The sequence below is a fragment of the Brachyistius frenatus genome, unplaced genomic scaffold (assembly GCF_029030835.1).
Source record: "Brachyistius frenatus isolate BFR_SWC_R1_liver_20210118 unplaced genomic scaffold, ASM2903083v1 Contig_6, whole genome shotgun sequence".
In the NCBI taxonomy this organism is placed as follows: domain Eukaryota; kingdom Metazoa; phylum Chordata; class Actinopteri; family Embiotocidae; genus Brachyistius; species Brachyistius frenatus.
The window spans coordinates 4,324,647-4,352,109 of NW_027210605.1; the positions used below are offsets into that span (position 1 = coordinate 4,324,647).

The 27,463-nt window shown below is 41.1% G+C and overlaps 2 protein-coding genes across 4 annotated transcripts; both read right to left on the reverse strand.

The window, feature by feature from the left end:
* Positions 1-5,226: 5,226 nt before the first annotated feature.
* b4galt3 (UDP-Gal:betaGlcNAc beta 1,4- galactosyltransferase, polypeptide 3) lies at positions 5,227-11,274 on the reverse strand. Of its 2 annotated transcripts, none has more exons than XM_069688120.1 (8): positions 10,985-11,274; positions 10,296-10,395; positions 9,655-10,203; positions 9,321-9,556; positions 8,657-8,847; positions 8,436-8,558; positions 7,397-7,501; positions 5,227-6,708 (listed from the first exon to the last, which is right to left on the reverse strand). In XM_069688120.1, exons 3-8 carry the CDS (start codon positions 10,127-10,129, stop codon positions 6,357-6,359), a joined length of 1,482 nt encoding a protein of 493 aa, XP_069544221.1. In that variant the 5' UTR covers positions 10,130-10,203; positions 10,296-10,395; positions 10,985-11,274; the 3' UTR covers positions 5,227-6,356. The 2 variants fall into 2 exon arrangements, with proteins under 2 accessions (XP_069544221.1, XP_069544213.1); XM_069688112.1 differs by lacking the exon at positions 10,985-11,274 and adding an exon at positions 10,719-10,957.
* Positions 11,275-12,444: 1,170 nt separating this feature from the next.
* Positions 12,445-26,879, reverse strand: bgnb (biglycan b). Of its 2 annotated transcripts, none has more exons than XM_069725750.1 (8): positions 26,761-26,879; positions 19,654-19,918; positions 16,072-16,184; positions 15,245-15,458; positions 15,005-15,115; positions 14,707-14,800; positions 13,898-14,036; positions 12,445-13,816 (listed from the first exon to the last, which is right to left on the reverse strand). In XM_069725750.1, the coding sequence occupies exons 1-8, from the start codon at positions 26,773-26,775 to the stop codon at positions 13,619-13,621; spliced, it is 1,149 nt and encodes a 382-aa protein (XP_069581851.1). In that variant the 5' UTR covers positions 26,776-26,879; the 3' UTR covers positions 12,445-13,618. The 2 variants fall into 2 exon arrangements, with proteins under 2 accessions (XP_069581851.1, XP_069581860.1); XM_069725759.1 differs by having other exon boundaries at positions 26,623-26,870.
* Between the last annotated feature and the right edge of the window lie 584 nt (positions 26,880-27,463).

Sequence of the window (27,463 nt, forward strand, 5' to 3'; positions counted from 1 at the left end):
GACTGGCAGCAACCGTGGCCAATCAGCAGCGAGCACAGCCGATCAGCGTGCGTCACAGTCCCCTCGCTGCACCTTCCCTCCCTCCCTCCCTCCCTCCTCCTCATCTCCTCTCCCTCTCACCCTGCTCCCTTCTCTGTCATCCTCCCTCTGCCTCTCACTCGTTCACCCTCCCACATCCACTCCTGTGCTCTCTATCTTCTCTTCCTCTCTATCATGCACTCATAGCCGCAGGCAAGCCCTAAGTATAGACAGCGGCTCGTTCTTTTTTCATAACACATGTCATCATACCTATGCAACCAAATAACAAATAACTCGTACGCACGGGGACGCACGCATACTCACACATTTGTCCACACGCATGTTGGCACACGCGCCTGCGCACACAAACACGCTGTGTCTGGGGCAGGCTCAGACAGACGGACAAAGCTTTGTGGAAAATCACCTGGCAATGTCAAGGTCAGGTTATGTAGAGGATTGGAAGATGTTGACATGTCTTTAGGTGGCCGCAAAAAGAAAAAAAAAAAACAACAGCCACGACTGCATGACCTAGATCTCCAGTGCGCTGCCACAGTAGCAGAATTAATTCACTTGATGTGTTGTTGTGTGCACTGAGTGAGCCCGCGGCTGAAGAAATTGTCCACTGAGGCTGCAAATATGGATGACAGGAGCAGCTGAGCAGCCGTGGGATAAGACGAGAAAGAGGGTCTAACCCTGACGAGCCTGACGGCTGATCCAGTTTCCTCCTCATTATTTAGGCCCCATACGTGAGACGCCTCGGGATTATGATCCATCCTCTTATATCTTTTATGTCCAAATCCAATGATGTGGTCATTTTTAGAAAGAGTGGTTACATAACCAAATGTTGTGACCTACTATCATGGTTGATTTAAAATTTTAGGCCTGATATTTATTCACACCAGAAAAATGACTGCAGAGAAAAAAAAAGTATATCTTCTGTTGTTTACTGTCTCAAAGCAGACATTGAATTTCCTCCCCTTAAAAAAACTTTCAGTTTTAAATAGTTAAGCTTCCCATTAATGGATCCATAGATTTGTTCACCAAATTAGTCTGTGAATAAAGTAATCTGGATGGATGGATGGATGGATGGATGGATGGATGGATGGATGGATGGATGGATGGATAGACAGACAGACAGACAGACAGACAGACAGACAGACAGACAGACAGATAGATAGATAGATAGATAGATAGATAGATAGATAGATAGATAGATAGATAGATAGATAGATAGATAGATAGATAGATAGATAGATAGATAGATAGATAGATAGATAGATAGATAGATAGATAGATAGATAGATAGATAGATATTTAAAAAATTACCCACCTGTGTTTCCAATCCATGTCTTGTCAGCAAATAATTTGGTACACAATGACACTCACAACCTGAGAAAAGGGGGATTAAAAAACAACCTTCCAAAAAATAGATTTTAGGAAATGAAGAGGGTTTTTTTGCCTCTAATATTTAGCGATCTGTTTGATTATTTCTATGTAAACAATATGATATACTTACACGTACGTGCATCCTTCTGGCATGGTTTGTACATTAGATATCATTTAATGTGCATCATGTGTTTTTATGTGAGTGACGTGTGCGTTTGTGCTAAGGCTGGAGTATCGCTGAGGGTGTGAGAGGTCAGCTATGTCTCCTAGGCCATACAGTAACAGGAGGTGACTAAAGGCTGCCTCAGCCTTCTGCGTCTGCCTGCCACGATCGCTTCAGCAGGCCAGTGTGTCAGTCTACTGGAGGGAAATTGCAAACTAGACTGTCACTGCTGCCATCACAGCATGACAGCATTACAAAACATCCCACAGAAGACATCCAGGTGTGACGTCATTAAAAGACGATATTACCCTATGCTGTCTCGCGACATTAGGTTCAACATTACATGCTGGATGCACAAATCACTATCATGGACGAGTAGTATCAGTTTATCTCACAACGATCTGATTAAACTCTTCTGTATACTGTAATGAGAACAGAACATGACATGTATAACAAAGCAAAAAAAAAAAAATTTAAAGTAAGAAACAATTATTTAGCTAGAAAATAAAATGAATGAATTAAAGATAAAATATGTAAGATTGTTTACATAATTTAAAAGTAAAAAATATCTGCAGAATGTGGGGAAATAGCAGTAGAAATTATTTCATAGACATCTCTGTAGTTTTCTAGAGATATCTATTAAAGTTAGCAAGCTAACCAGCCAGCCCCAGACCGCCCTGTCTCGTAATACCACCCCACACCTTAAAAGGCAATAGCGGGTCACTGTCGCATCCAGTTTGCCAGACTATAAAAGTGGACGTAGCTTCTGGGTTTGAAAAATGAGGTCGATGCGGAAGTGCCTTAAGCTGCAATACCACTAGAGTGCCGCTAGAGGTTGGCTCCAAAAATCCTCCGGCTCCATAAACTCCCTTTCAACTTCTCATGAAATTCAAAGTCAACATTTTTTTTTTCCCACTAGAAAATAAACCTCAAAAAGCCATGTTTTAGACGTGCCTGTTTGATTGACAGGCCTGTGGTGCAGTCAGGTCCCTCCTGCACTTAAAAGGTTCAGTTCATAAGCAAAATACAGCAGCAGTTATGAGCACCATGGTTTTAAGTGAATGTTATCGATATCACTGAGTTGGTTTAGTCAATCTAATTTGAATACATTTGATGATCATGCACAAGTAGACAAAATAACACCAAAATCTTTTAGTATATTCAATAACAGTCATGCCATAACAGCAGTACAGTAATGTATTTGTGCTTGTAATTTGTCATGACCAGTTTGTTGAGAGTATCAGGGCTGGTGAATTTAACTCTGGGGTCCTTTTTAAGGCTGTTGTGTGTCATGTGTGTTGGCACCGCGTTGGGATTGGGTGTAAGGTGCTCTTTTTGTCGACCCATGTCAGGAGTTTGTGTTTCGCCCTCTCTTGGTGAGTCATGCAGCATTTTAGATTATGAAACAGATCGAACATACAGAGCTGGCGGTTACTGTCTATTTATAGGTATGATCTCATATCCAACTTTTTAATCCTCCTCTTTATGCCCACATAGAGCATGGAGTCCTGCAACACACAGTGTGATGTAACAGGTTAGCATTGGTTTAAATTGCTCTACAGCATGTGTTGATTGCAATATATTGTACGACTGCAAATCTATCAGCTAGAGTGATCATCTGATCTCCACAGTATTTGAGCTGTAGCAGCATTAATCAAAATGCTAAAACCCATATTCATTAAGAGGCTTCGAGTGTTGTGGGAGGGTAAGTGCATCACTGCAAGCACTGAAGTGTATTTATAGTATGTTGTGTGGTGCATAATATGGCTCTAGATTTATGCCGTTGCACAAATATGTTTGATAAATTAGTCATAGAAAACATGGAAAGAGATACATTTTTGATTATGTGTTTTTATTAGTTTACATATTTGCTTTCTGTCACAATACTGTCCATCATACTGAACTGTTTCTGTTGCCTTTTTTGCTGACTTTGCTCTGCACAAGCACACACACACACTCACACACAATGCACACAATCTCTCATCTTCAACATAAAGTCAGTAAATAGGGCAACCTAAAGTGATTACAGGCATTAACACCCTTATCAATGATGTTATGTATAATTCAGATCTCATCAGTCACGAGAGCCTAAGCACCCTGTCTCTCTATCCAGGTGGTTCTCATCATTTACATCTTTAAAAGGTCTGTTGTTTTATGACCGAATGAAATCGTGATCAAATAAATTATTTTAAATTTTAAAAAAAAGTTACCATAATTCCAATCCTATTTACTGAATTTGCATTCTACTACACATTATATATTTCCAACACTTATGCGAAAACATCCTTTATAAAAACTAACCTATTTATTAAATATAGAACAATCTCCAGGTAAGCACACAGTTTGCTGATTAATCTGCTGAGATTATATAATGTATTTAAAAGCTTTCATTGTGTCACTGCTTCATGTCGTCGGCATTGTCCCAGGCAATATGACAAATGGAGGATAATACAGTATCTATTTGTAAGCAATTAAATAATCGTGTTGTATAAAGCTAAGAAATTAGGCCTTATCGTCTCTCTATGTATACTGTCAAGAGAAGGTGTTTGCACAGCACTTTTTGTTTAAAACAATACTTCATAACAAACATAGATTTCTTCTATAAAACAATATCCATTCATATAACACTCTGCACCATATAGGTTTTGTTTCTATCAGTACAATTCTGAGAGTTGTTCCTCCTCCTTTTTGGTGGCAGGATCAATCATGTGATACTACGTAGATGAAAAAACCCACACACAGAGCAATGCTAAGATTTGATTGGCTGAAACCTGTGAATGGCGAAGGTTAATGATTAACATTCATGTCACAACACTGCAGTTTCATTCAGTCCTTGGTTCCTCTTGGCTGGTGCTATGCCAGACTGTGCCACTTGAGGGTGCTCACATATAACCCAGCAGCACACCTTCAATACCTCAGTGATATGGGCTTTATGAGGCACAATGTTAACATAAGAAATGTGGAGATATGATATAAAGGGATACTAGTCTGATCTACAATGGAGAAGAATATTTGTAGACCCTTAAACCACATTTGCAATGCAAGATCACTTTAAATGTCTGAACACTTAGCTCTAAATAAATAAATCAATAAATTAAATACATTCAAAAGTGATACATTACCTGTTAGTGTGATAAAACAATTCCACACCATAAAACTTGGTGTTACAGTATGTCACTTTAAGCTATATTTAGTTGAACAGTTTCCTTAGTCAAATAGCAGCAAGACATCCTATCACCTACGAGTAGTCAGATTCAAGACCCCCTCCACTCTGCTAAGCTCACCTGATAAACTCTCCCTCCGTGAACTACATTACATTCCATATGGCTGACATTAAAAAAAAAATGAATGTCAGAGAAATTAAATTGCTTTTAGGTGATCGACAAAAATGACCTTCTTGCATGCTCTGATTTGTCAGCCGTCAAAATTTTACTTAAAGCATTACGTTTCAGTCGAACACACGTTTCCCCTCTGCCTTGTCTTCTTCCTTTCAAGACAAAAGAGCTTCAGGATGAAGAGGGACAAGGAGAGGCAAACACTCATTTATAGCTTTAAGATGCACTGAGGTCCGTCACAACATACAATACAGTGTCTGCCCTCCAGGTAAAAGCTGACCTAAATCTATGCACAGTGCTTTATCGTAACCACGACCTCTTTAGAAATGAAAACACAATCTGAAACCGGCAAGTGTGTCATCACGTGCCTACAATATTGTCTGCAAGTTTGCTTTTTTTCCATACCTGACTAATCTAAAAGAAAAATAATAAAATCACAGATAATATCAGAAGCACAGATCTATCCATGTATAGTCGAACTAGACAACAACTATCATGCCAAATCTATGTTTATCTGACAGGCGTGAACACAGCCATGATAATATTTCCTCATTTTGTTATGTGGTTGGATACAGAGTTATCATCCCATATAGTTTGATTGTCTATTAACTAAATGTCAGAGAGAGTGAGGCACCAGACCGTAAGGAAGGACAAGAAAAACAAAACAGTAAACAAATAAAGAAGTCTCTCCATATAAATATAAACTCTAGAATTGTCCAATAACGATGGAGTTGGTCAGCGCTTGATCAATGCACACAAATATAAAACGGCAGTCCCGGAAGAAATAATTTGTTCTGATCCAGGATCAGCTTTATGCTCCCTGCGTTCTCATGTTGCCCGCGTGGCAGGAGAGGTAAAACTAACCCCAGGTCAGCGTCTAAAAGCAACTATACCAGTCTATAAAATGCGCATAAAAGAGAGAAGGCACAGAAACACAAACCCACCGTGGAGTGGGGTGGACGGACAGCAGCAGTTTTTTTAGGGAGCAGACTCAATGAAGGTGCAGGTCTGCTTGCAACAGTGGGTTGCTTACACCTTGTGACGTCTATGCGCAGAGGTTGATCTATTTGTCGTCCCGTGTTCATTGAGTTAGTTGTGCACCACTGTTTGAGTACGACCGAGTGGTTCACCATTCTTCTTCTGGTGTAGTTATGAGCATGACCACGGGCTGGTGTCAGTCACTCGAGCCAGAGTCACATTCCGAGGATGATGAACCCAGAAGAAGTGACTCAGTGGTGTTTCTGAACGCACCCCTGTAGACAAAACTGGCTTCTTCATTTGATCCATTGCATAACTATCCCTAACCTACACTGAGCACAAAAAGCTGCTGTACTTCAAGTCCCACAACAGAGCGGATCTACGCTGCTTTCCTCCACTTTGTCTTCCAGATAAAAATAAAGGGGGAAGCCACTTTATGCTACAGATGTGATGCAGACCTTTTATTGTACATCACCTTATTTCATCACTCCCGTTTTCTCCTGTGTGGTTTGATTCGTTGTCTTTGACTGGGCATGTTGTGTCTTTCCACCGACCGACTTGGCCACTGTCATATGAGCTGCCACGGCCCCGTCTCGCCTTTTTTCCTGTTTGTCTGTGCCTTCGTTCTTGCTGGTGCTACGTTGATGGACAGGGGTTGTTGCTTTCGCAGGAATGGGGGCTTTGCCCTGGGGCAGATGGGGGTCTTCTCCAATGTTGACGGTCAGGTTGGTGTAGAGTGGCTCCAGCTCTTTGGAAAGCAGCTCATAAGTCAAAGAGTTAAGACCGTCAGATCGCCAGTTGAGTCTGGTCCTTTTCAGGAGGTCAAATCTGGAATGACAACCATCATATCACAGTTTGTGTGTGAGTGTGCTTCAGATTTAAACTTTAAAGGAATAGGTTGACATTTTGGTAATTTGTTATTCCGATATTTTTTTTGCCAATAACAGGTTTTGCCACTTGAGGGTGGCATCCATCTTTACATGCAGCACTTTGCAAGAAAGCCATAAGCATATTTTACAAAATGTCAAATGCTTCCTTTAAGAGTACCACATGAAAGAGACCTCTCCTTTATAGTTAATAAAGTGCTGTCGACATTAAAAAACAAGATTGCTCTTAATTATGTGAGATATAATAAATCTGAAAAATATGACCTGCTGCCTGAGGCAGGAGCAATTTTTTGGCACCACGGAAGGAGTAGAGGAAAATGCCAACCCTGCACAAAAGTGTTTCATGTACCATTACTGTAAAAACTCAACATGTGAATGGTTGGAGATGAGACAGACAGGCTGGGATAAAAGAGAAAATACAATATCATTCTGGTGCCTGTCGCCAACAATCAGAATGAAGCCAGGAGAGAGGTACAGGTAGAGGTGTTTGTTTGACAATGTGAAATGTAATTTGTCATTTCATGGTTCAAAAACATCCTCCTAAAAAGGGGCCAATTCAGCGGAGGATCAGGAAGGAAATAAATGCCATTACATATTTTTGGTGTGTTTGTGGGTTTTTCCATTCGTACCTGTGTGGATTTTGCTCATTGCCTCTGTCTCCTTTGTGCTTGATCATCTTGTAGTGACCAATGGCCACTGGAGGGCGCACAATCTTCATGCCAGACAGACGCACTCTGGGTAGGCAGCACACAACAGGAGTCAAAAGAAACAGCAGACTCTCATTCATATATTCTTATGCATAAAACTGAGAAAACTAATTTCAAGGTCACAAACCCGGTGTTTTTTAACTATTCATGCTATTTTTTTCTATTACTCACACCAATAACACGACTCACATCTCTAGGTGTTTCTAGCCTCTCGGGGCTACATTTAAAAACAGAAAAATAAAGAAAACTAACAGAATAGTGAGTGAAAAACATACTTTTATGGCCTATAGGAGGTGGAAAACACTGTGGTTCCCTTTTTTCATCTCGTGCATCACTCCAGTTATCTAAGTCAATCAAAACATGGTGTAACTAATGTTGTGAATGTCCTGTATATGATAGACTTTATTTTGCAAACATCATGCACAAAAGGCAGTGTTACATAAAGTAGGGTAGAAATATAGTTGTTTTTCTAATAATTAGTGCAAGCTTTTTCATTTTAATTTTCTTGCTGCATTCAGTGCCTGTCATAACAGATGCTAGAGGAGCCAGAGAGTGGAGAGAGGGGACCGTAGCATAGAAATGAAAAGAGTTTAAAAACTGCCTGAAAACTGGTGAAGCGCACAGTCCAAATCTTCAAGCTAGTCCATGCAAACATACCCACTGAGCCCACTCCAAAGGACATAAAGCAAAGCCACAGCAGTGGGAGGAGACATGAATATGAAAGATGATGCTAGGACACATAAAATTAAAGTCAAACAAATCATGTGGTACAGAAACTGTAATCATGAGAACAAAGAGTGAATGAGTGGAGCCAAAGAAAGTGAAGAAATACAAGTAGAGAGAGTGCATGAAGTTCTGATGCTGAAACACCCATGCACATCTCACATGTCAACATGCACAGTTTACTGTTCCTTCTGTCATAATGCAGGGTGTGGACCGCCGCCCCATTCACCCACTTTACCTGGCGGCGATGTCATCATCCTCTCCACCCCAGCCCCAGTACTGGTTTGGAAAGCCATTCATCTTCATGTACTGGTCTGGGGTCACCGCAGACACGCCACCAAAATACTGTGGGTACGGCAGCCTGGTAGGGTCAAATCATGGACAATCTTGAAACTAATGTCTAAGGGCACACATTCTTACAGACGTCCACGCACACAGTCATCCACGCTGTGCTCCTACCTGTATCTGAACTTGTCCATGGCCACAGACAGATGTGTGGGAAACTGCTTGTGGCAGGTGTAGGTGTTGTGGTCGTTCTCAGGCAGCAAGTCAACATCATGCAGGAAGATGCAGCTCCAGTCTTCATCTCTGAGGGCCTCCCGCACCCCAACGTTCAGCAGCTTGGCTCGGTTAAAAGTACCGTTCCCCCACTGACGCATAGGGAGATTGATACATTTACATTGTAACGTATTTAGAAAAACATATTTAACGTATAGAAAGTTAATTTACCATTTGCTTGCTTGGGCCTCTTCTAAAAACTTTAGCCTGTACAAATGGTGCTTGACTAACTTAGTCTTTGTTATAGTGAAAAAGCCTACTTCTTGTTCTTTTCGGTACAAAGAGTTTAGCGTAATCAGAGTTTGGGATTAGACCTGACTGGAGGCCTAATCAACTAGAGTACATGAAGGCGAATATATTTACACATGTAAGTCACCAGCTATATACCAGTGTTACATCATCATTGCACCACTCTAACACAAGAAATATAGCAACATTACCCCTGCTAAATGGTGTGTTTTTTCTAAGCCAGACACACAGCGTGTGTGACAGCCTGCACGCACACACACACACACACACACACACACACACACACACACACACAAACAGTAATAAATAACCTGACCTGCTGTACGATGTAGATGCTGTAGTGGATCTGCTGTCTCTGCAGGAAGGGGTGGAGGTGGTAGAGCAGGGCACGGAGGTGGGTCTGTCGGCTCCGGTACGGTACCACTATTGCCGTGTGGTGGCGGGGTTCACAGTCTGGAGGCCGATAACGTCCGCCTGGTAACACTAACGGGTTCCTCTGTCTGATCTCGTCCAGAGACAGAGGGGAGGAAAGATGGACAGACACAGGTCCAACTGGAAAAAGGAAAGGAAACTGAGTGACACACTTGCTCTGTGCCATTTACTGTATAATCATGCACTACATAGCATATATTTAACACCCTCTCTCTCACCCAGCAGTGGGGAAGGGATCTGGCAATCTTTCAGTGGTGGTCCTGTGGCAGGGAGTCCGGTGCCAGAGTTGCGAGGCGGGGAAGGTGGTACTCCCAGATGACTGAGGTTTGTGTAGACGTCGTGAGGTCGAGAGTAATCAAACTCAGGCTCTGTGGTGTGCACCAGGACAGACACCAGGCCTTTGAACCCCCCGAGAGAGAAATAGAGGACAAAGGCAAACTGGAAGCCTACCAGCAAGGCGAGTGTGCAAGGGGAGTCCAGAGAGCGCCCACAGCACGCCATAATGAAGTAGGAGATTGTGGAGACACAGTGAAGTTCAAGGTGGAGATGGAGGAGAAATGAGGGGCGGAAAGGAAGTGGCAGCCGGATGAGGAGGGAGAAGAGAGAGGTGTGAAATGAGCAAGGAAAGGCAGAAGGAGAGGAGGGGAAGGAGGCAGCGCTGAGAGCAGGCTCAGATGTGGAGGAGGCGGACATCCATCTGTAGGAATGGGTGGTAGTAGTGGTGAAGCTCAGTTGGGGCTGCCATCACCTCCTGACCACAGACGACACTGAGAGGAAAGACAAAAATGACTGTTTGTTGATTTCAAAACATTACTTATTGTTGGTATTATTGCATTTCATCTGTGTACACTTAGGGTACCTGTTTTTTTTTTTGTAAGGGTCTAATTAAAACCAATCAAGGACCAGGAAGGACTCATTCCACTTTTCTTCCTCTCTTCCTCCTTTCATCATTAAGCTCTCTGTAAGAAGAAAAGATCAGAAGAACAATGCAGCAGCAGCAGACTTGTCTCACTGTGTAGTCTACTGTATGCTAAAATAAGCCCGGGAATGACAAGCAGCTACAAATTACTATATTTAGAATGGCTTATTTTCAGCTGTGACATTTCCACAAGGCGTGCATGGAAGCGACGCTGATACTTGCGGATCAAATTAATCTAACATCACAGTTTACCACAGTTTACTGTTTGTACAAACAATTACATGCCACAGTAAGACTTGTGCGACCTGCTTCATCACAGGATGTCATGATGATGAATTTCCTGAGGCAGAAAATGAGACCTACCTATTCAAATAACAGATGAAGAAGAAACAGCGCCATGGTTATCAGCACAGATAGCCCTCCATCCAGGTGATTAGCCTATCAGCATCCATCGTTAGGCCTTTGCAGGCGATATTTACATGTCTAAAGCCAAAATATGTCAGTGGCATTTACACGACGGGTTGGCTGGCTACATGATTTCTCCCGTCGCTCACAAAGACTGTTTCTAAAGCCATGTATTTTTTTTTATTCTAGGCTCCATACGAGCTCTGCTGCACCAGCCGACTCACCAGCACATCCCTGCGACATGTCAAATCCAGCCCCCGGCTTCCTCTGATAATCGACGGGCCGCTGCCACCGAGCGGACGCGATGGACCAAAAGATACTGGGCTTTTTTTTTTTTTTTTACTGATGCTGCTCGCTTCTCTTCCTCCTCCTCTTCCTAATCTCTTGTCGGAGGCCAAATCTCTCCGTTGCTGCTTACAGACCGCTGCAGACGCTTTCACACGCAAGAGCATCGCCGCATATCCGTCTGGTGTCAACACAGGCAAGTGCGCGTTGCCTCGTCGAAACGCGACTGTAGCACGGAGTCAGATGGGCTGAGGCGCACCACGGTGACGCACAGAGCGGTACATTTGAAAATGAGAGGAGACTGACTGATGATTGATGAATGTGTAAATATTTGACCTTTAAAAATAATGGTGAGTAGATGTAGATGCAAATTAAATCAAGAACAAAGGAAAATGTGTTTTTGTTCAAGAGATACAGGCTTATGGACAATTTAACCCGATATTAATAAACACCTCAAACAACTGCATTATCAAGTTCATTCCATAGAACAACTGCTGCATCAAAATGTCAGTCAGAATTATAATAATAAATATATGATCTGAATTATTCTCACTTCAATATTTTAGTAGCCTATGAATGTCACACTTTTTCATCATCATCAACAATGTTTCAGACCTGGTTTGAACAAAGTCAGATGGGCTTTTTGAAAAGTTCTCTCTTTGCAAATTCCTTTAACTTTGTGCCTCCCTCTCTTCTTCATTTCTCTGTGTGTTGATTGGTGCTTAAAATGGGACCACACAGAAAAACTCTGGGAATGAGCATTAAATTGTGGGGCTGAACTCCACAACAGATGGATCTCACAGTCGGAATGTTACAACAAGTGATGTGTTGTGACTAAAACAGTTCGGACTCAAGAAACCTGAGCACCAATTCAAACCAAAACTTTCTCAAAAAGAAACTGATTTTTACATGCTCACTCTTTTTTTATCAGTGAAACAAAGGCTGTCTATCCCTTTAGTTGAGCTACATCACCTGATTAATAAAATGAACATTCTGCATTTATTTCCCTTCTATATCAGATGAGATGCCCATATTAGAATTAAATTTGAATTCAAATTTATGACAAAAAATGCTCGATTTCAGGTCCCTTGTTAGAATTTAGGACATCTTAAAATTGCGAACATTTCTGTCTGTTTTTCTGTCATAATTTTGACTGAATGCCAAAGACTTAGCTTACTTATAATCATTTGTTATTTGTTATTTAATGCATGTAATGGGATTACATGCATTAAATGATATGTATTTTTTTTCAAAATATCATTACTTTATCTTTTTTTCTACAAAAAGAAATCTTTATAGTTTAGGATTCATTCATCAAATATTTTCCATTTTTGGTATTTCTTCTTTATTTCTCACACAGCATCCAACCCAAGGTCATCAGTTGTTCTCTCGCTTAATGCAGCAGGCTAGAAATGTCTTTATTCACATGCAGCAGTAGATTGTGAGATTACAGAACAGAAACAGGACATAATACTTATGGCTAAAGTAGTTCCACGTAGGTCTACTAATGTAAACTGGCTAACCCCCCCAGTGACCCTGAAAGCAGATAAAGCAGAACAGAAAAGCTGTGCAAAACAATGCATCGACACTACTCGTGTTTGTAGCACTATGTGAACACACTGCCTTCATTGTCTCAAAGCAAAGCGGATGTATGTTTTTCTCTATCTGGGGCACTACCTCAGTGTCCCATCAAGGAATACTGTATTAAGGTATCACTCAGACAGCATGATATTTAGTAAAAGCACATAGACTCCTTACGCTGGAAGGCTGGTTGAATAAGATCAATAAGGAAATATATTCAGCTCTAATAAGGTAAATTTAAAGGACAACTTTTGTCCTTTTAATCAATCCATGCTAAAAAAAAAAAAAAAAAAAAAAAAATTGGGGCAGTTTTTTGTGTCTGTAGATGGTGACAAAAGCCTGTGACTACTTATTTATTAACAGTATCTTTTAATCACAGACTTAAGAGCCAAATTGCTTTTGACCAGTGAAACAGGGACAATGTAACGTATTTACCAAGTCAACACACAGAAAATCATGTAGAGCACCTTTTACATATATATATATTTAAAGATCTATAGTGTACTGCATTTCTACTTTTTACTCTTAAACTAAAGCAAAATTTTGACAGAGGAAGAATGACCTCCATCACAATAAAAACTATTGTGAAAAAATGGAATGAAATGCTTCACAAGTTTTAGTACTCATTTTTCACCGCTGTAGTTTTAGAGAAAAATATTTTTCTCAGACATTCTCCTCTTTTATATCTCATTCAAAACCTTAAGTTCAAACATGCAAAAACTCAGACGTAGTACTGCAAGCATTTTTGCTTTCCACTCCTTTCAAGTTATGGGATTGTATTTTTCACTTTTCTTTCTGTTTCGCCAGTTTATTGCCCATATTTTCCAATAGATCATACTCTCTAATAAAGACATAATAAAATGAATAACTTCCAATAGGAACTCCCTTCACTCCATCTCTCAAGTTTTTTTCATTATTTAAATTATCTGCCCCTCCCCCTCTCCTCTATCATGTCCCCCTCACTCTCTCCATCTCTCAGCATCTCCCTGCTTTTACTTTTTGTAGTTGCCAAACTGAATGGCGAGCCGGTCGCTGACGCAGCGGAACGTCGCCGGCTGCACCTCCCAGTAGTTGACAGGGTTAGCAAACAGGCTGATGCCATTATAGAATGTCCTCTTCATCCCAAACCCTCGAGGACAGAAGTCATCCACACCCACCTGGGCAATGTTGTTGGAGTGGAGGTACACAACCTAAAAAGCAGGAGTGGCAAAGTCAGTAAGGCATCGTATATCAGATGGAAAACAAAAATTGTTTGTGCACATCAGAGTCACCTGTAGGTATTTCATGTCTGGAAGGCCTTTGGGGACACGAGTGAGGCGGTTGTTTTCCAGATGCAGCTCTCTCAGTCTGGGCAGGTAGGACAGACTGCCATTCTCTAAGTTACGGATGTGGTTAAAGCCGAGGCCCAACCTGGAAAAAGTGAGACAAGGAGAAAAACGTTAAATATCCACAAACAGGGCAGTTCATGGTACATTTAGCTAAAGTGTTTAACTAGTGTGAGCCAGAGTAATTTCCCTGATTATTATAATGCAAGAAAGTGATATTGAGCCAGGTGAGAATTAAGGCTTTGGCAGTCTAGCGATGCTCCTGTTAGCATAAATGATCCCGTCAGAGAGAAGTGTGTAGAAAGGAGGTGAAAGAAAACTATGTGTGATGGAGAGGACATTAGAAGAGAGTAGTAGGCATTTTTACGTGACAGTTAAGCACGTGTAAATAAAATTATTTGTCAGCTGAAGGAAACAGAGCCGATGTTTATGGTATTGGTAACATTTGTGCTTTTCCTAGTAGTCAAAATAGTCAAAAAAGTAGTCAAGAGGTACTGGTTGAGAGGTTTTCAGCCATCACGCATTAGAACTCAGGGACCAGTATTTTGATTGGAGTGGGAAAGCACACACAAGTATAAAAGTAGCTCTGTTCTTCTGTTAATTTGAAGTGGCATGTCAATGTAGTTTGTATTATTACCCCTAAGGGGCACTGCTGACTGTAAATGTTAGTCTTTAAAGATATACAAGCAATGCCATCACGGAGAAATAACTCAGTTATGGTTAGAAATGAGTAGGTGTTGAAGCGTGAAGGGCACCTGAAGAGGTTTTTGTAGCGTCTCAGGTCCTCCAGTTCCACTGCCTGGATCTGATTGTGATCCAGATGAAGCTCGTGCAGACTCTCTGGGAGATCTGAAAGGCAGACATCACATCTGTAAGCCCTCACTTTGGGGTCCGTCACACCTGAACAATACAATTTCGCTGACATATACAATAGAGCTTTCTCCAATAACCATATTTTCCAAAATGCTGGACTATTCCTTTAATAAGCCTAACACAGTGGGAGGTCTCCATAGTGTATTTCTTAGCATTTTAGCCACATAAATGAGATGTTACCTTTTGGTACTCCAGTTAGTTTGGACTCTGATATACGCAGATAATTCAGTTTCAGTCCCTTAAATGCTCCAGGTTCAAAACCGCTGTTGTGGATGGGGTTTGCGCCCATTTCTGCAAGATAAAGGGAGTATTTGTGGCATGAAATAAAATGCAATCCCTTTAATCATCAAAAGCCAATGCCAGTGACAAAGGCAGCAGTGAATAAAGCCTAAATTTGATGAAGTCATCAACATTTCTGACCTATGCAGTTCATGTTGCTCAGACCGGCGAAGGCTCCAGCTTCCACCTTCCTGATGCGGTTCTCATGGATTCTCATCTCAACCAGAGAGGCAGGCAAGTTTTGGGGGACAGTGGTCAGCAGATTCCTGGAGAAGTAGAGCTTCTGCATGTGCTTCAAAGGGACAAATGCCCTGGGGTGGACTTTGGAAATAAGGTTATTCCTCAGAGACAGACCCTGGATAGCAGCCAGAAAGAGCACAAAGTCAACACCCACTTCATTTGGTCTGTGTAAAAACATCAGTAGCACTCAGACAGTCAAAAAAAAACTAAATAATAGGGAGCCAGAATCACAGTACAAGAGCAAAGAGTTTCTGTGTTTTCTGCCTCTACTGAATGTGTTCCAGCAACATATCAAAGCAGTCAATCACCCAACAGACTCTCTACCTGCACTGGCTGGATTCAGGTAAACGGACCTTAATAGAATGTTACTGTATAATGTCATGTCAGGAGTTTTCTAAGCTGCCAGACTTAATATTGCTCTTGGTCAGCGCTCTTGAATGTGGGTCAGGAGTGAGCAAAGCCTTACCGCTAAGAGAGCTTGAATACTCCCATTTGGCTTCAGGCTCAAACTTTAATACAATTAATGCTCTGAGAGTGAAAGGGCTGCAGAGAGAGAGAAAAGTAAGGAAATGAAGCTCTAAATCCCAGAGGAAACGGAGGTCATAATGATATTTCACAATTCTGAAGCCAGTACAAGCTGAGATAAGTCAGTTGCACATCCTTGATAATTGCTAAGCTGATGCTGAATGGGACATTATGAATGTAACCAGACTGTGTGTGTCTCTTACGTATAAGTTAGAGAGGCCTTTGAAGTCATTCTCTTTAAGCTCAGTGATACGGTTGTTCTGCAGGTCCAGGAATTTGGTGTCCGGTGGAATATTCTTTGGCACCTCGATCAAACCTAAAGACAAGATGAATAAAAACACAGAAGGGAATCACCCTCCATTAAATGCTTCCATGGATGACTGTGAACCAACACCCTAAAAACCAGTTTGTTTTCAATGGATGAGCTCTTCAGTCAGACATAGACTTTGGAAAATAAATAGTCACTGCATGCTTTAAACCTCCATCAGGCCCAAAAATTAAACCCATCACACTCCCACACAATCTCAAATGAGTACTTTGGTGCTCCTCGTCTATTATTTTAATGAAAGGTGGACATAGTCACAACCATGGAGGTCACACACAGACGTCAGTGCTGCACATAACTGGCATTATTGGTTTGTCACTGACAGAAAGAGAGAAACGCAAATTCTCCTCGCACCAGATGGAGATACCAGATGTTTTCCATCTGGTTTCTATTTGACAGAAGTCGCAAAGGATGTGACTCATAACATCAGCAAAGTCACACATAAAATAAAAAGGTGATGAGCAAAACCCTGATACATACAGAGAAATACAAGCTATGTGTGTTAATGTGTGAGTGGTGAGGCTGCATTGAATCAGGAGTAAGTTTCTTAATTTTGGCTTCTTTGTGAAAGAACAACATCAGTGGTGTGCAAAAAAACAAAAGCTATGACAGTTTAGATTGCCTAAGAATATTGTTTACCAAGCAATAAATCCATACTGGTTAAGAGGTGATTGCAAATAGTTGAAGTAAAGTGGCATGAAGAAATACACCTGCGTTATTCCATTGAAGGATCTCTGGAAAAATGACTCAGCACACACACAGACACAGCAACCAGTGATCATTAACAAGACCACATCACAGAGCCACGTGGACGGTTGTGTCAGATGTGGTCGGTGAAAGCAGACAGGGCACGGTAAGCCAATCCTGACCAGGGCCAACCTCATCTGGACCAAGACCATGATGCAACTAGGTCCACTGATGCGAGAGCTGCCAGCTGTCCCACTGGGATCCAGTCTGCCACCAACCACATCTGACTCGCAGGACTCTACCCAGTGCTGTCCATCCAGAGTTAAGTTTAGATATATGGCTTTTGGTTGTGCTGCGCCACACCCTCCATGACACCACACAGGATTAAACCCTCAGCAGCTCCCTCTGACATTCTGTTCAAACCACGTCCACACAGTGCTGGGAGATCATGTGCAGTGGCCTCATCCAGGAAAATGCAGCAGGACTTTGCATATAGAAAGATCAAGTTTCCATCCTGGGAATAATGTTTGATTTACAAACCATACTCTGTCTCCATGATTTACTTTTCTCAAACTTAATAAAGTTATTACAGCTGCTGTGAGACTCTGAGGGTGTCGGATGTTACCAGGCTGATTCATGTGGTAGGAAATATTTATCTTCAAGTCAACACCTGCAGCTTTCAGCGTGCCTCCTGCAAGCTGGAAACCTTCAAATCTGTATGCCTGCTTTAAATCTAACATATAGTATAAACAAACCTGAAAAAAGAAAAACTTTCACCAAGACCCTGACGAAGTGAATCCTTAAACCCTTTAAACCACAAACCACAACTCTTCACCCATTTGTGCCACAAATCTCAGAGCCTTTACCACAAACTGAGAAAACTGTCGCCCTCTAAAACCCCAGTGCCCCTCAACACAAATTCTCGACACCGTGTCAGGATGCACACTGAGGAGACAGACGCCACCACCAAAATACATCTGTTCTAAGTAAGCACTTGACATGTCGGAAATTATATGCTTCCACATTTACCCACTGTCGGGGACAGTAAAATGATGATTCGACAAAACCATTATGTCTAAACACAGACATCTTATTAGAGTTATATTGCCAGTATAATGTGAAGAGTCTTTATATCCATAAATACGACTGAATTCAGTTTCTTCCACTCCTTTAAGAATAGACAAGGCAGAATAGCATGCACTTATAATATCTACAGTCAGGAAATTATAGCTGAGGCTTTTATGGAAACATAACTAAAATTAAATCACAGGCAGACTTTAAAAGCATAATAAAAACTTTGAAGTAGGTTGTTTTGTTGGTCTGTCAGAAAAGAGCAGAATATTTAACAAAGTCTCATCAAAATGTGCAATGGCTCTGTTGATCCACAGTGCAAATTTTTTATTGTCCTATTTCTTTCTATTGGCCTCCTGATTAGGTTGACATAATCAAAGTTTGGTTCAGCTCAGGAACCAAAACCACCTGGTTAGTTTTAAGAAAAGTTTAGGGTTTGAGTTAAAGGTTCATTGTGTAAGATTTAGGGGTAGCCTATCTATTGGAAGCTAAGAATCTTTGCTAATTTGTTACCTTAGAATGAGCCCTTCACACGTTCCCACTGTAGGCAGCAGATCACCTTCCATGTTGCACCGCCAAGTTCATACAGTATAGCCCAGAAAGGACAGACTAAATATTGGCTCTAAATAGGGCTCTTTGAACTGTTTTGCAAGTTCCGTGGCCACCGTTAAGATTTTCCTACACACTTGGAACGGGAGGTTGAGGCAACGGGTATTGAGTTGGTTGCAATGTGCAACTTTGCCTCAAGATGGCTATAAATCCTACACACTGCTCCTTTAAAATAAGTATATTACGTGTGTAATGTTATGTAATAAATGAAATTATGTACTTTATGTAAGTTAATTATGTTACATAATTTTACTTAAGTGACTTAGAAGAAATCCAAGTTGCTGTTTTCTTCTCTTACGGACTTAAACAGCGCTCTCGTGGTCCCTTGTTTGATCCATCCAACAACCCCAAGCCTCTTCCTTATGCAGACTTTTTCATTCTTTATTCTTCGTCTCCCGACCGTAATTTCGCAATTTTTGATCCAATACAACTAAACAAATACATTTTGGACCAATGCAGCTCTTACACATTTTAATGTGAAACTGGGTTGAAATATTTCTGAATCAACCATTAATAATGGGTCTTTGTCACATTTGAACAAATCTAGTTTTTCTGATAAAACATGCTCACATCATTTTGATACAAAACCCTTTTTAGCTCATGCTTACATCTCAAACATTTTATCGTTTTTTAAAATCCTGTCCCTTTAAACTATCTCATTGTTTGTTCTCTCCTTCCCTCAGGTTTTGCTTGTCCTTTTAACATTCTGTAAATGTCTGTCTCTTATATTTTCACCCTCTTCTTCCTTCTCTAGACAGTCTTTTCTCTTTTTCTTCCCACACCATATCTCTCTCCCTCTCCCACCCATGATCTATACACAAAGTCTGGAACACAAAATCCCTCAAAGAGATGCCTTTCCTTGTCAAAATATACCAGCATTATCCCGACGGAGAAATGCCCTGCCCTAGATAATACACCAAAGGGGAACTTTATTCTCTGGGGTTATGAAAGTTATGAGAGGCTTGGGTCATGCTCAGTCATTCAACTCATTTGTTTTCCTTTCTCAACCTCCTGACACACTGAGGAATGATGACAAAGCATCACAGACATGCATACTGCTGTTCAGTTTCCTCCTCACACACTTCTCACTAACCGAGGTCAGAACATTGGACGACCCTGAGCCGGCAGTGGCAGCCGAAGGGGCACATGGGTATGTCAGGAGGGAGGATCTCCTCGGTGGCTGAACCTTCTTCCTCATCCCTCATCATTGTCATCATCCCACCGCTGTCCATACTGTCCATGGCAAAATCCCAGAAGCCCCTCTGCTCGAAGGGCAAGGCGGAGGAGGAAGCGAGCAGCCGGGCTACGCATAGCAACAGCAGAAGAGAGCAGTGTGGCAACATGTTGAACTCAAACACCTGAGAAAACAGAAGAAGGAGAGCAGCATCAGTTTTTATTGCAAGTTAATGTGTGCGCTTTATCCAGCTAAAACCAATGCGGTATACAGCAGCCCTGCAATATGGCCTACAGGCATTATGTTTATAATGGTCAAATTTTATTGAAACAGCGTTAAAGACCTATTGAATTAACTTTATAGTCATTTTAAAGGCTGTGCTTCATTACATGACATTATGCTGAGAAGTGTTTTGTACACTGAGAAGGTAGCCGAGACAGGAATATGCAAAACTAAATATTTGGGATGTTGTAAAGAGGGGTTAATAGAAGAAATTAAAATTACATTGGCAAAACTGAATAATCTGTCTGTACTTGTAGAGCGGTCCTGTTCCAAAATGTAGAACTTTGTAATTTTAACTGTTTTTGTAAAGGCATGGCACATACCGTAATATAAAAGGATTAATAAACAAGAGAGACAGAAAGAACCTGGGGCAGGTTGGTTTTGGGGCAAATATTATTTTCATGCAGATATAGTGTGCATTATGCTTAATGGGAACATGTGGGTAAATGCACAGTGGGGAGCTGGTGGTGGGCTCATCAACATGGACCCAAACAAACTGCAGACTGCAAACTGCTGCAAACTTTTTGACCTCATGCTTTTCAACGGATTAATGCGGCCATGGGCATGAGGTATTGCAATAGGCTCAGAGTGGTGGTCAGTTGTAAACTGTCTGAAATATTATGAAACGGTTTGCTTACCCTTAATTACAAAGCCCTACTGTTTACACCACACCTAAAAGGCTGGCTGGAGTTGGAAGCTGGTGAGGAGAAATGCACTCATTCCCCCAGGCACACTTGCCAGGAATTAACTCTGGGAAGAAAAGTAACTTGAACCACACCAAAATTCCACTGTCTGCTTCCTGTAGACCACCATTCCCAGGAGAGCAAGCCTCTTCTCACTAAACAATCAGATAGGGTAGAGGACATCACTAGATGAGGGAAAACTTTATTCCTGCAAATGAGCATTGCAACAAAGCCACCATTCATTTGCAGGGGAAACTCTGTGTGCAAGTGCAAATATGTGTGTGCAGGCACATGTGTTTGAAACACAGATTCCATGATGTCATACTTGTACGTGCACACACACACTGCTAATTGAGGTCACCATACATCTGAGTATGTGCGGGGTTTGTTTACTTACTTTATCCTGTCTGCACTGACCTGACTAACATTAACACGGCATGGTTGCCCCTCCTACTTAACCTAAAAAGTAATTCCTAGAAAAACAAATGATTACCAGGCCAATTGATCCCTACAACAGGAAATTGGGACCCTTGAGGCTAATCCAATGAAGTAAAGCCCAGTCCAACAGTGGACTCTGTGGTGACCTAAAACCATACAATCCTTAACTGTGCGGGTGGTAATTCCTTCTCTGATCCCCAACTCCATAATCCTTGGTGGCACTGGTTAACATGCAAATGGAGCAGAGAAGTTCAAGGGTCTTCGTGCAACATGATCATGTTTAAACTGGAAGCAAGAGGAGAGGATACGTAATTTGGCTTTCCACAATTTAAGGACCAAGAGGCGGGGAAGGGTGGAGGAGAGGGCGGAATGATGCAACCAATAAAAAGCAGGAAGGTCCAGAGAGATTTAATTAAAAAAAAAAAAAAAAAAAAAAGTTTAAGTTCATGCTTTTTACCCCCACCAGATGTCTTAAGGTGCCAGTTTTGTCTTTTTATGTGTTGCTAATGGGTCTCAGTCCTAAATGGAACACCATTCAAACACTTGCTTGATCTTTGCTAAGCTATTTCATCTGATTTTCTAGTAGCATCAAGTCTTCAAAAGGCTTTGAATGGCCAAAAAACAATAAAGCTTGAGGGTGTTTCATTGGCTTTTTAAAGTTGGAGAAATGCTTCTCATTCCACACGTCATAAAAAAAAGTCTTCTCTAAACTGATACTCATCCTTTAAACTACAAAAGTAGAGCCTCAACAATAACGTTTCACAAAGGAATACCGGAATGTGGTCAGAGTGCTACATCACAGTGTGTGGGTGATGAATAAACAACACATGAATTATCAATTAAACACTTACTGACCACATTTCTAACCTCTTATGAACACAATTCAGTTTTGAGTGCTTAGACATCCAGCACATGAGAAAATTATCCATTTTCAGTCTTTGACTATTTCACTTTAAAGTTACTGATGCAATCATCTGCAACTGCAAAGCAGTTTTGCTCTATTCAAAGAAATAACAGTATTATTCAGGGGCACAAAAAAAAATAATCTGTAAAACAAAGAGCTTGTGCATGATGTGGACCTGGCCTGGAAGCATGAATAACTGGGCCCTGCAGGCTGCTCCAGGCAATAAAAATAGCTGCCAAATTATACCATTTTACAGAAAAGAAAAAAACACCACTGGCCTTGGCTTGGCCAGAAGAATGCAGCCAAAAGGACACAGCTTGGGCATATATAGTCAGCATCACACAATGACACATAACACACAAAAGAGGCTGGAATATACACCGAAGATACCACCAGACTTATTTATACATCTACAGTTTCTGCAGTTTGTACTTTTTGCTGCATTGGGAGGTACATTGTGAATCTAAAAATGTGACACCTCTAATTTGTGGAGCCATTTTTCATCAGTCAGACCGATGATTTGTCTGCCGTTTTCAGAGATGTGATAGAATAGAAATTTGCAGAAGGAGGTGTTGCGCATGATGAAGGAGAAAAAAAAGGGAAATAGAAACAAGTTGAGTCTATTATCATCCAGGATTGACGTGTAAGGCTACCATAAACACAACATGACAATAAGACTGAACTACATCCCACAATCAAGCAGCCTTTCTGGCAGTAATAACCACTTTTATCAGGCTCTGGTGTTTGTACATAAGAATTCCTCTCCTCTCCCTCCAGTTAAGCTGTGAACCGTCAAACATCCGGGCTGAGACAAAAACAAACCAAAGGCTTCAGTCTTAATTGTAGTTGCCTTGGCTCTCTTCACAGGCCAAGAGCGGTTTAATGGATGGATGGATGGGCGGCTATTCCTGTCTCACTTACTGTGCTTGTCTCCAAGTGTGCAGTTCAGTTTGTGTGTGTGCAGGGCGGACGAGAGAACAGAAAAGAACAACAAAAAAACTTTAAAAAAAAGTCAAAATTATGAGACAGGCTGACAGAAAAGAAAGAGTTGGTTGATGTGTCAGCATTATGTCTCACATCCAACGAAGGATGTGAGAGATAAGGCTGCTAAAGATTCGGGCAAGCTTCTAACAAAGCCTGCATCACAGCGGGAACAAAGCAGGACTGTCCAAGCAGTAGCATCTCTGCTATGGCTAAAATTAAATGAACCACTCAGTGGAAATCTATACTTTCTGGTCTTTTTCAGGGTTTAAGCTTGGCCTCTCAGTTCAAAGTGACATAAATTGCATTCAAGCCTCTAAAACCTTTGGCATGAATTAGAATTTCAATTTGAAGCCAGGCCTTAGTCTCTAACCTCACAAATCCTCTTCAATGGGAGTAAATCCCATTCAAATGTTTGCGTGTCCACATACTTTTGGGCATACAATGTTGCTACTTATTCTTCAGAATCATCTTAACATTTAATGAGGTGGAGGCTCCTCTCTCCTAGACAGCAGTGATTATTTTCCTCCAATAAAAAAAGGAGGGGAGGAAATTCCCCGACTCAAAGTTATTTCAACTCATGCCCAGTGTGTCAATCTCACACACACGCACACAAACAGGGTGCCTGTCTGAACCACTAAAGGTAGCTGAAGCTGTCATAACAGGCAGCAGAAGACAGGCACTTCTATAAGTGTATGAATTCCTCTGTTTTACTGTCGGATACAAAAAGTTAAAATGTTAAGATGTGTGGATGCATAGATGCTGACTGACAATAAAACACACTGGTGTTGGGTAAAGCACCGTCTTGAATAATCTCCCATCAAGTGCGCTCGTTGTTTGAGTTTCCCACACCCAGCGTTTCAGATTAGCTTTACATTTCCTTTATGGCCTATCCATCATGTGCTGGGTACTTGTCAACCCTCACATTTAACAGCAATTACTTTGATGTGACTAGAGTTCCCACAAGGAAGCCTTTGCCCTTGTCAACCTAAATAAACATATATCTAAACTAGCCTATATGCTCGCTGTGTTGCCAAGAAAATTCATCTCTCAAAGTTTGTTCTCCCATGACCGCAGCCGAGAGAAGGGTAATCACTAATACACTTTTTCCTATTTCCACTCATATGAGAGAGAAAGTTTGAGTTGGTATGAGTGTAAAATCATCAGATTTTATGTGCATACAGCCCCTTTTTTACAACCCACCTTATTTATTATTTTGTGTTGCCACAAACAACTAAAAAAGTGCCCAAATCCTCCAAACCTGACAATATAAATTAAGACATAAAATTCGGTCTCATTTTATTCCGGAGTGGTTCGGCTCTGCTTTTTAGGCAGCGTTGCCAGTCGAGTGTGCAGAGTTAAGGTGGGGCGGAGAGCTTCCCCATTGCCAGCTGGCACTACAACAGTGGTGTATTGGCAGCGGCCACGTCAACACTCTGTGCCGATTAAACTCACATGGCTTGAAGTGATCACAGTGCTGACTGTGCACAAAATATTTGACATGGCTTCTTCTGTAGTATAGTGTTACAGATAATAAATATAATTTTGCATGTGGTCACTCAATTGGATCATTTTGTTGTTGTTATATTTCCTCCCACAGTATAACCTTATTCTGAACAGGATCCAAGCTGTGACAAACTGTGACACAGAAGCAAAAATTTAAAACTCACGCAAAGGTTTGCATGTGTGAAGTCATGCTGGTCCAAACAGACTGTCACATACTGTATACAGAAACACACACAGTATGTATACCAACAAGGCATTTTGGTCTCAAAATTTGAAGTCAACCTCTAAAATGATCTCAATCATTTCATTGTGCCATGTATTCTCCTCTCCACATTTTAACACACAAACACACACACACGAACACACACACACACGTCCCAAATTCATGCACTTCTCAGACACACAGGCTGTTAGTGCTGGGCGGGTCTGGTAAAAGCACTCGGGTGGAGTTAACTGCCCCAGCGGCTGTAATTTGGTGACTGCCATCCCTAAAAAAAGGAACTGTTTGGCAGCTTCTGTATTGCCGCCAAGCTTGGATGTGGTGGTGAGCTACTCAATGCTGAAGAGATGAAGCCTAAAGCAAAGCAGAGCAAAGAGCTGAGCAATAAATCAGGCACCAGCCGAGGGACCACTGACCTGAAGATCCATGCATGTGGGCAGATGAACGTCATTCAAAGCATTTAGACTATTCCAAAGTTTGGGCCACTTATAAGTGGGCTATGAATAGATAGACTATAAACAATGGCTGCTTCATGAAAAACCAAGATGAAACAATCAGCATTGTCAAAAAACTTTAAATATTGTAACAGTGGGGGAAATGAATTGAAATGAAATGAATGAACAGATCTGGCATCAGATTATAACTGATTGTTAATAAGCGTTAAGGAGCTGCATGGGAAGTTTGAGTTTGAACTCAGACATGTTGAAATAAAAATTTTAAAATTGCAGTGAATATTGGGTCAGGCAGGTGGATGGACAGACGGGAGGTGAGAATCCCAGAAGAGACAGACGAGCAGGTGGTGTGTGGTCAACCCACAGACTGGCTAATAGGCAGGCAGACTGGAAAGTCAGGAAACAGACAGATTTAGACCATCATTTCAACTGTCTGACCGTTCTCCTGTCAGATGAACACTGTTTGCTCTGTCTTAGTTCAGTCAGTTGGCTCGATTTCATATAAATAGCTAATAATGGGTTTGCTGGACATGAAGTCGTCAGTACGAGACAGACTTTGAGCATCAAAGCAGAAAAAAAAACATTTCCTAAAAGAGCTTTATAGTTGTCTGCATCATATTTTGTGACAAAATAAAACACAGAAAGAAACAGAACATAATACTCTTCCTGCCAAATAAAGTTTCTGAAGCAACAGTTCTCTCAAAATCTGAACACTGTGTACACAGAACTGAATTTGAGGGTAGTGCAGGCCTGTGTACCAGAAGGAGTCGACTTGATTGGCACGTTTCACTATAATTATTCTCCCTAATTGATGCTGCACGGACGGACATAAAAAGACCCGCGCAACATGCAATGTGTTACATTCAGAGCCCGATGACAGAAAAATGGTGCATAACTTTTGGGATAAACTGAGTAGAAAGAAGTTTGCTTATTGTTTCAGTGTCTGATTAAAGCTGAAGAGGTCTTTGGAGATTTGTTGCGCCATCTAGTGTACGTCTGGTGTCAGAGCTAAATGAAAAGCGAACAGCATCAGATTGCACCAAATAATGGAACAGGTTGCATTCAACAGCCATATAATACTGATGTTTTTTGTATAATAATCGAGGAGAATTCAATAAAAAGATATTCTGAAATAATATTATATGTTATCGTAGGTTACATAATTAACACGTTTAACTTAAAATATAAAAATTGCCAAAAACAAAGTAGAGTAAATTGTTTAAAAAATATATATATATATATATATAAAGCGAATATTAAACTTTGTAATTTCAAATGTAGGTCTAGCAGGTTGTACATACTGCTTCTTTTCTTTTTTTTTCTTTTTTTTTAAAGTAAAATCCGCTTTGAAGAGGATATAAATTGCTCTAAAGTAAATAAGAAGACTAAACAGCCCATATGAAATAACCCAACTCCCCCTACCTTTTGGATAAAAATAAGATATTAATTCCAAACTCCAAAAAGTAGATTGAAGAGTGTTTTCTCCCTCTGTGCGTCACTGTCCTGGAGATTAAAAAAATATTTGCATCACATTTAGAGATTATCGGGGTCTTTCCCTACAGGTCCTCTTGACATCCAGCCGCAGCTCCTCGGACCCTGTGTGCCACCGCGAACCGAGTCAGGCCACCGTGTGTGCGCGTTCCAGCTCAAGTCGAGGAAATGACTGTTTGCCGGAGGGGTCGAGCCCATAAAGTTACAAGCCAGTCTCCACTCTCCCCTTTTTGGATAGAAGAAAAAGGAGGAGGAGGAAGAGGAGGGGAGAGGCCAGAATAAGCTTACTTCCTTGCTATTATAGTGGCTTATACCGCATAACTAGTTGTACACAGTAGCTTTGATATCCCAAGTGATAATTCCTGCTGTGACACCATGCAAATATCACCAAGAGACTCAAATCCCCAGTTACAGACGTGGACAAAATAAAAAAAAAGATCCGCTTACAATCACCATACAAAAGCCCAGCTTGATGCAGTTTTCCACTCCTCAGTACTCCACCCTTAAAACCAAACAACACCACCATAGCACCTTGCAAAAAGACTATGATTCATGGTCAGGCTGATGTTCTGGATTTCATTAATATCAACAGGCGGTCCAGTTACTTCTGTACATCTACTGCATTTCAGATAACTAATCACATTTCCTTGTAGAAATATCATAACGATGTTACCTGAAGATAATGTGCATATTATTTGAACTTTGTGTCTGAGATCTGCGGTTATGTTGAAATACAATTTGATTAAAAGATACTGTAATTTACCACCAATTG

What these genes read in the sequence shown, in the direction of transcription:
- b4galt3 (XM_069688120.1), bottom strand. Translation starts at nt 10,129, where the DNA reads ATGTCCGCCTCCTCCACATCTGAGCCTGCTCTCAGCGCTGCCTCCTTC. An exon ending in GCATCTACATCGTACAGCAG is followed by an intron (nt 8,848 to 9,320) that starts GTCAGGTTATTT and finishes CCTATGCGTCAG; the next exon opens with TGGGGGAACGGTACTTTTAA. An exon ending in AATGAGCAAAATCCACACAG is followed by an intron (nt 6,709 to 7,396) that starts GTACGAATGGAA and finishes TTGTCATTCCAG; the next exon opens with ATTTGACCTCCTGAAAAGGA.
- bgnb (XM_069725750.1), bottom strand. An exon ending in GAGCAACATGAACTGCATAG is followed by an intron (nt 15,116 to 15,244) that starts GTCAGAAATGTT and finishes TTTATCTTGCAG; the next exon opens with AAATGGGCGCAAACCCCATC. An exon ending in CGCTACAAAAACCTCTTCAG is followed by an intron (nt 14,037 to 14,706) that starts GTGCCCTTCACG and finishes CACTTTTTCCAG; the next exon opens with GTTGGGCCTCGGCTTTAACC.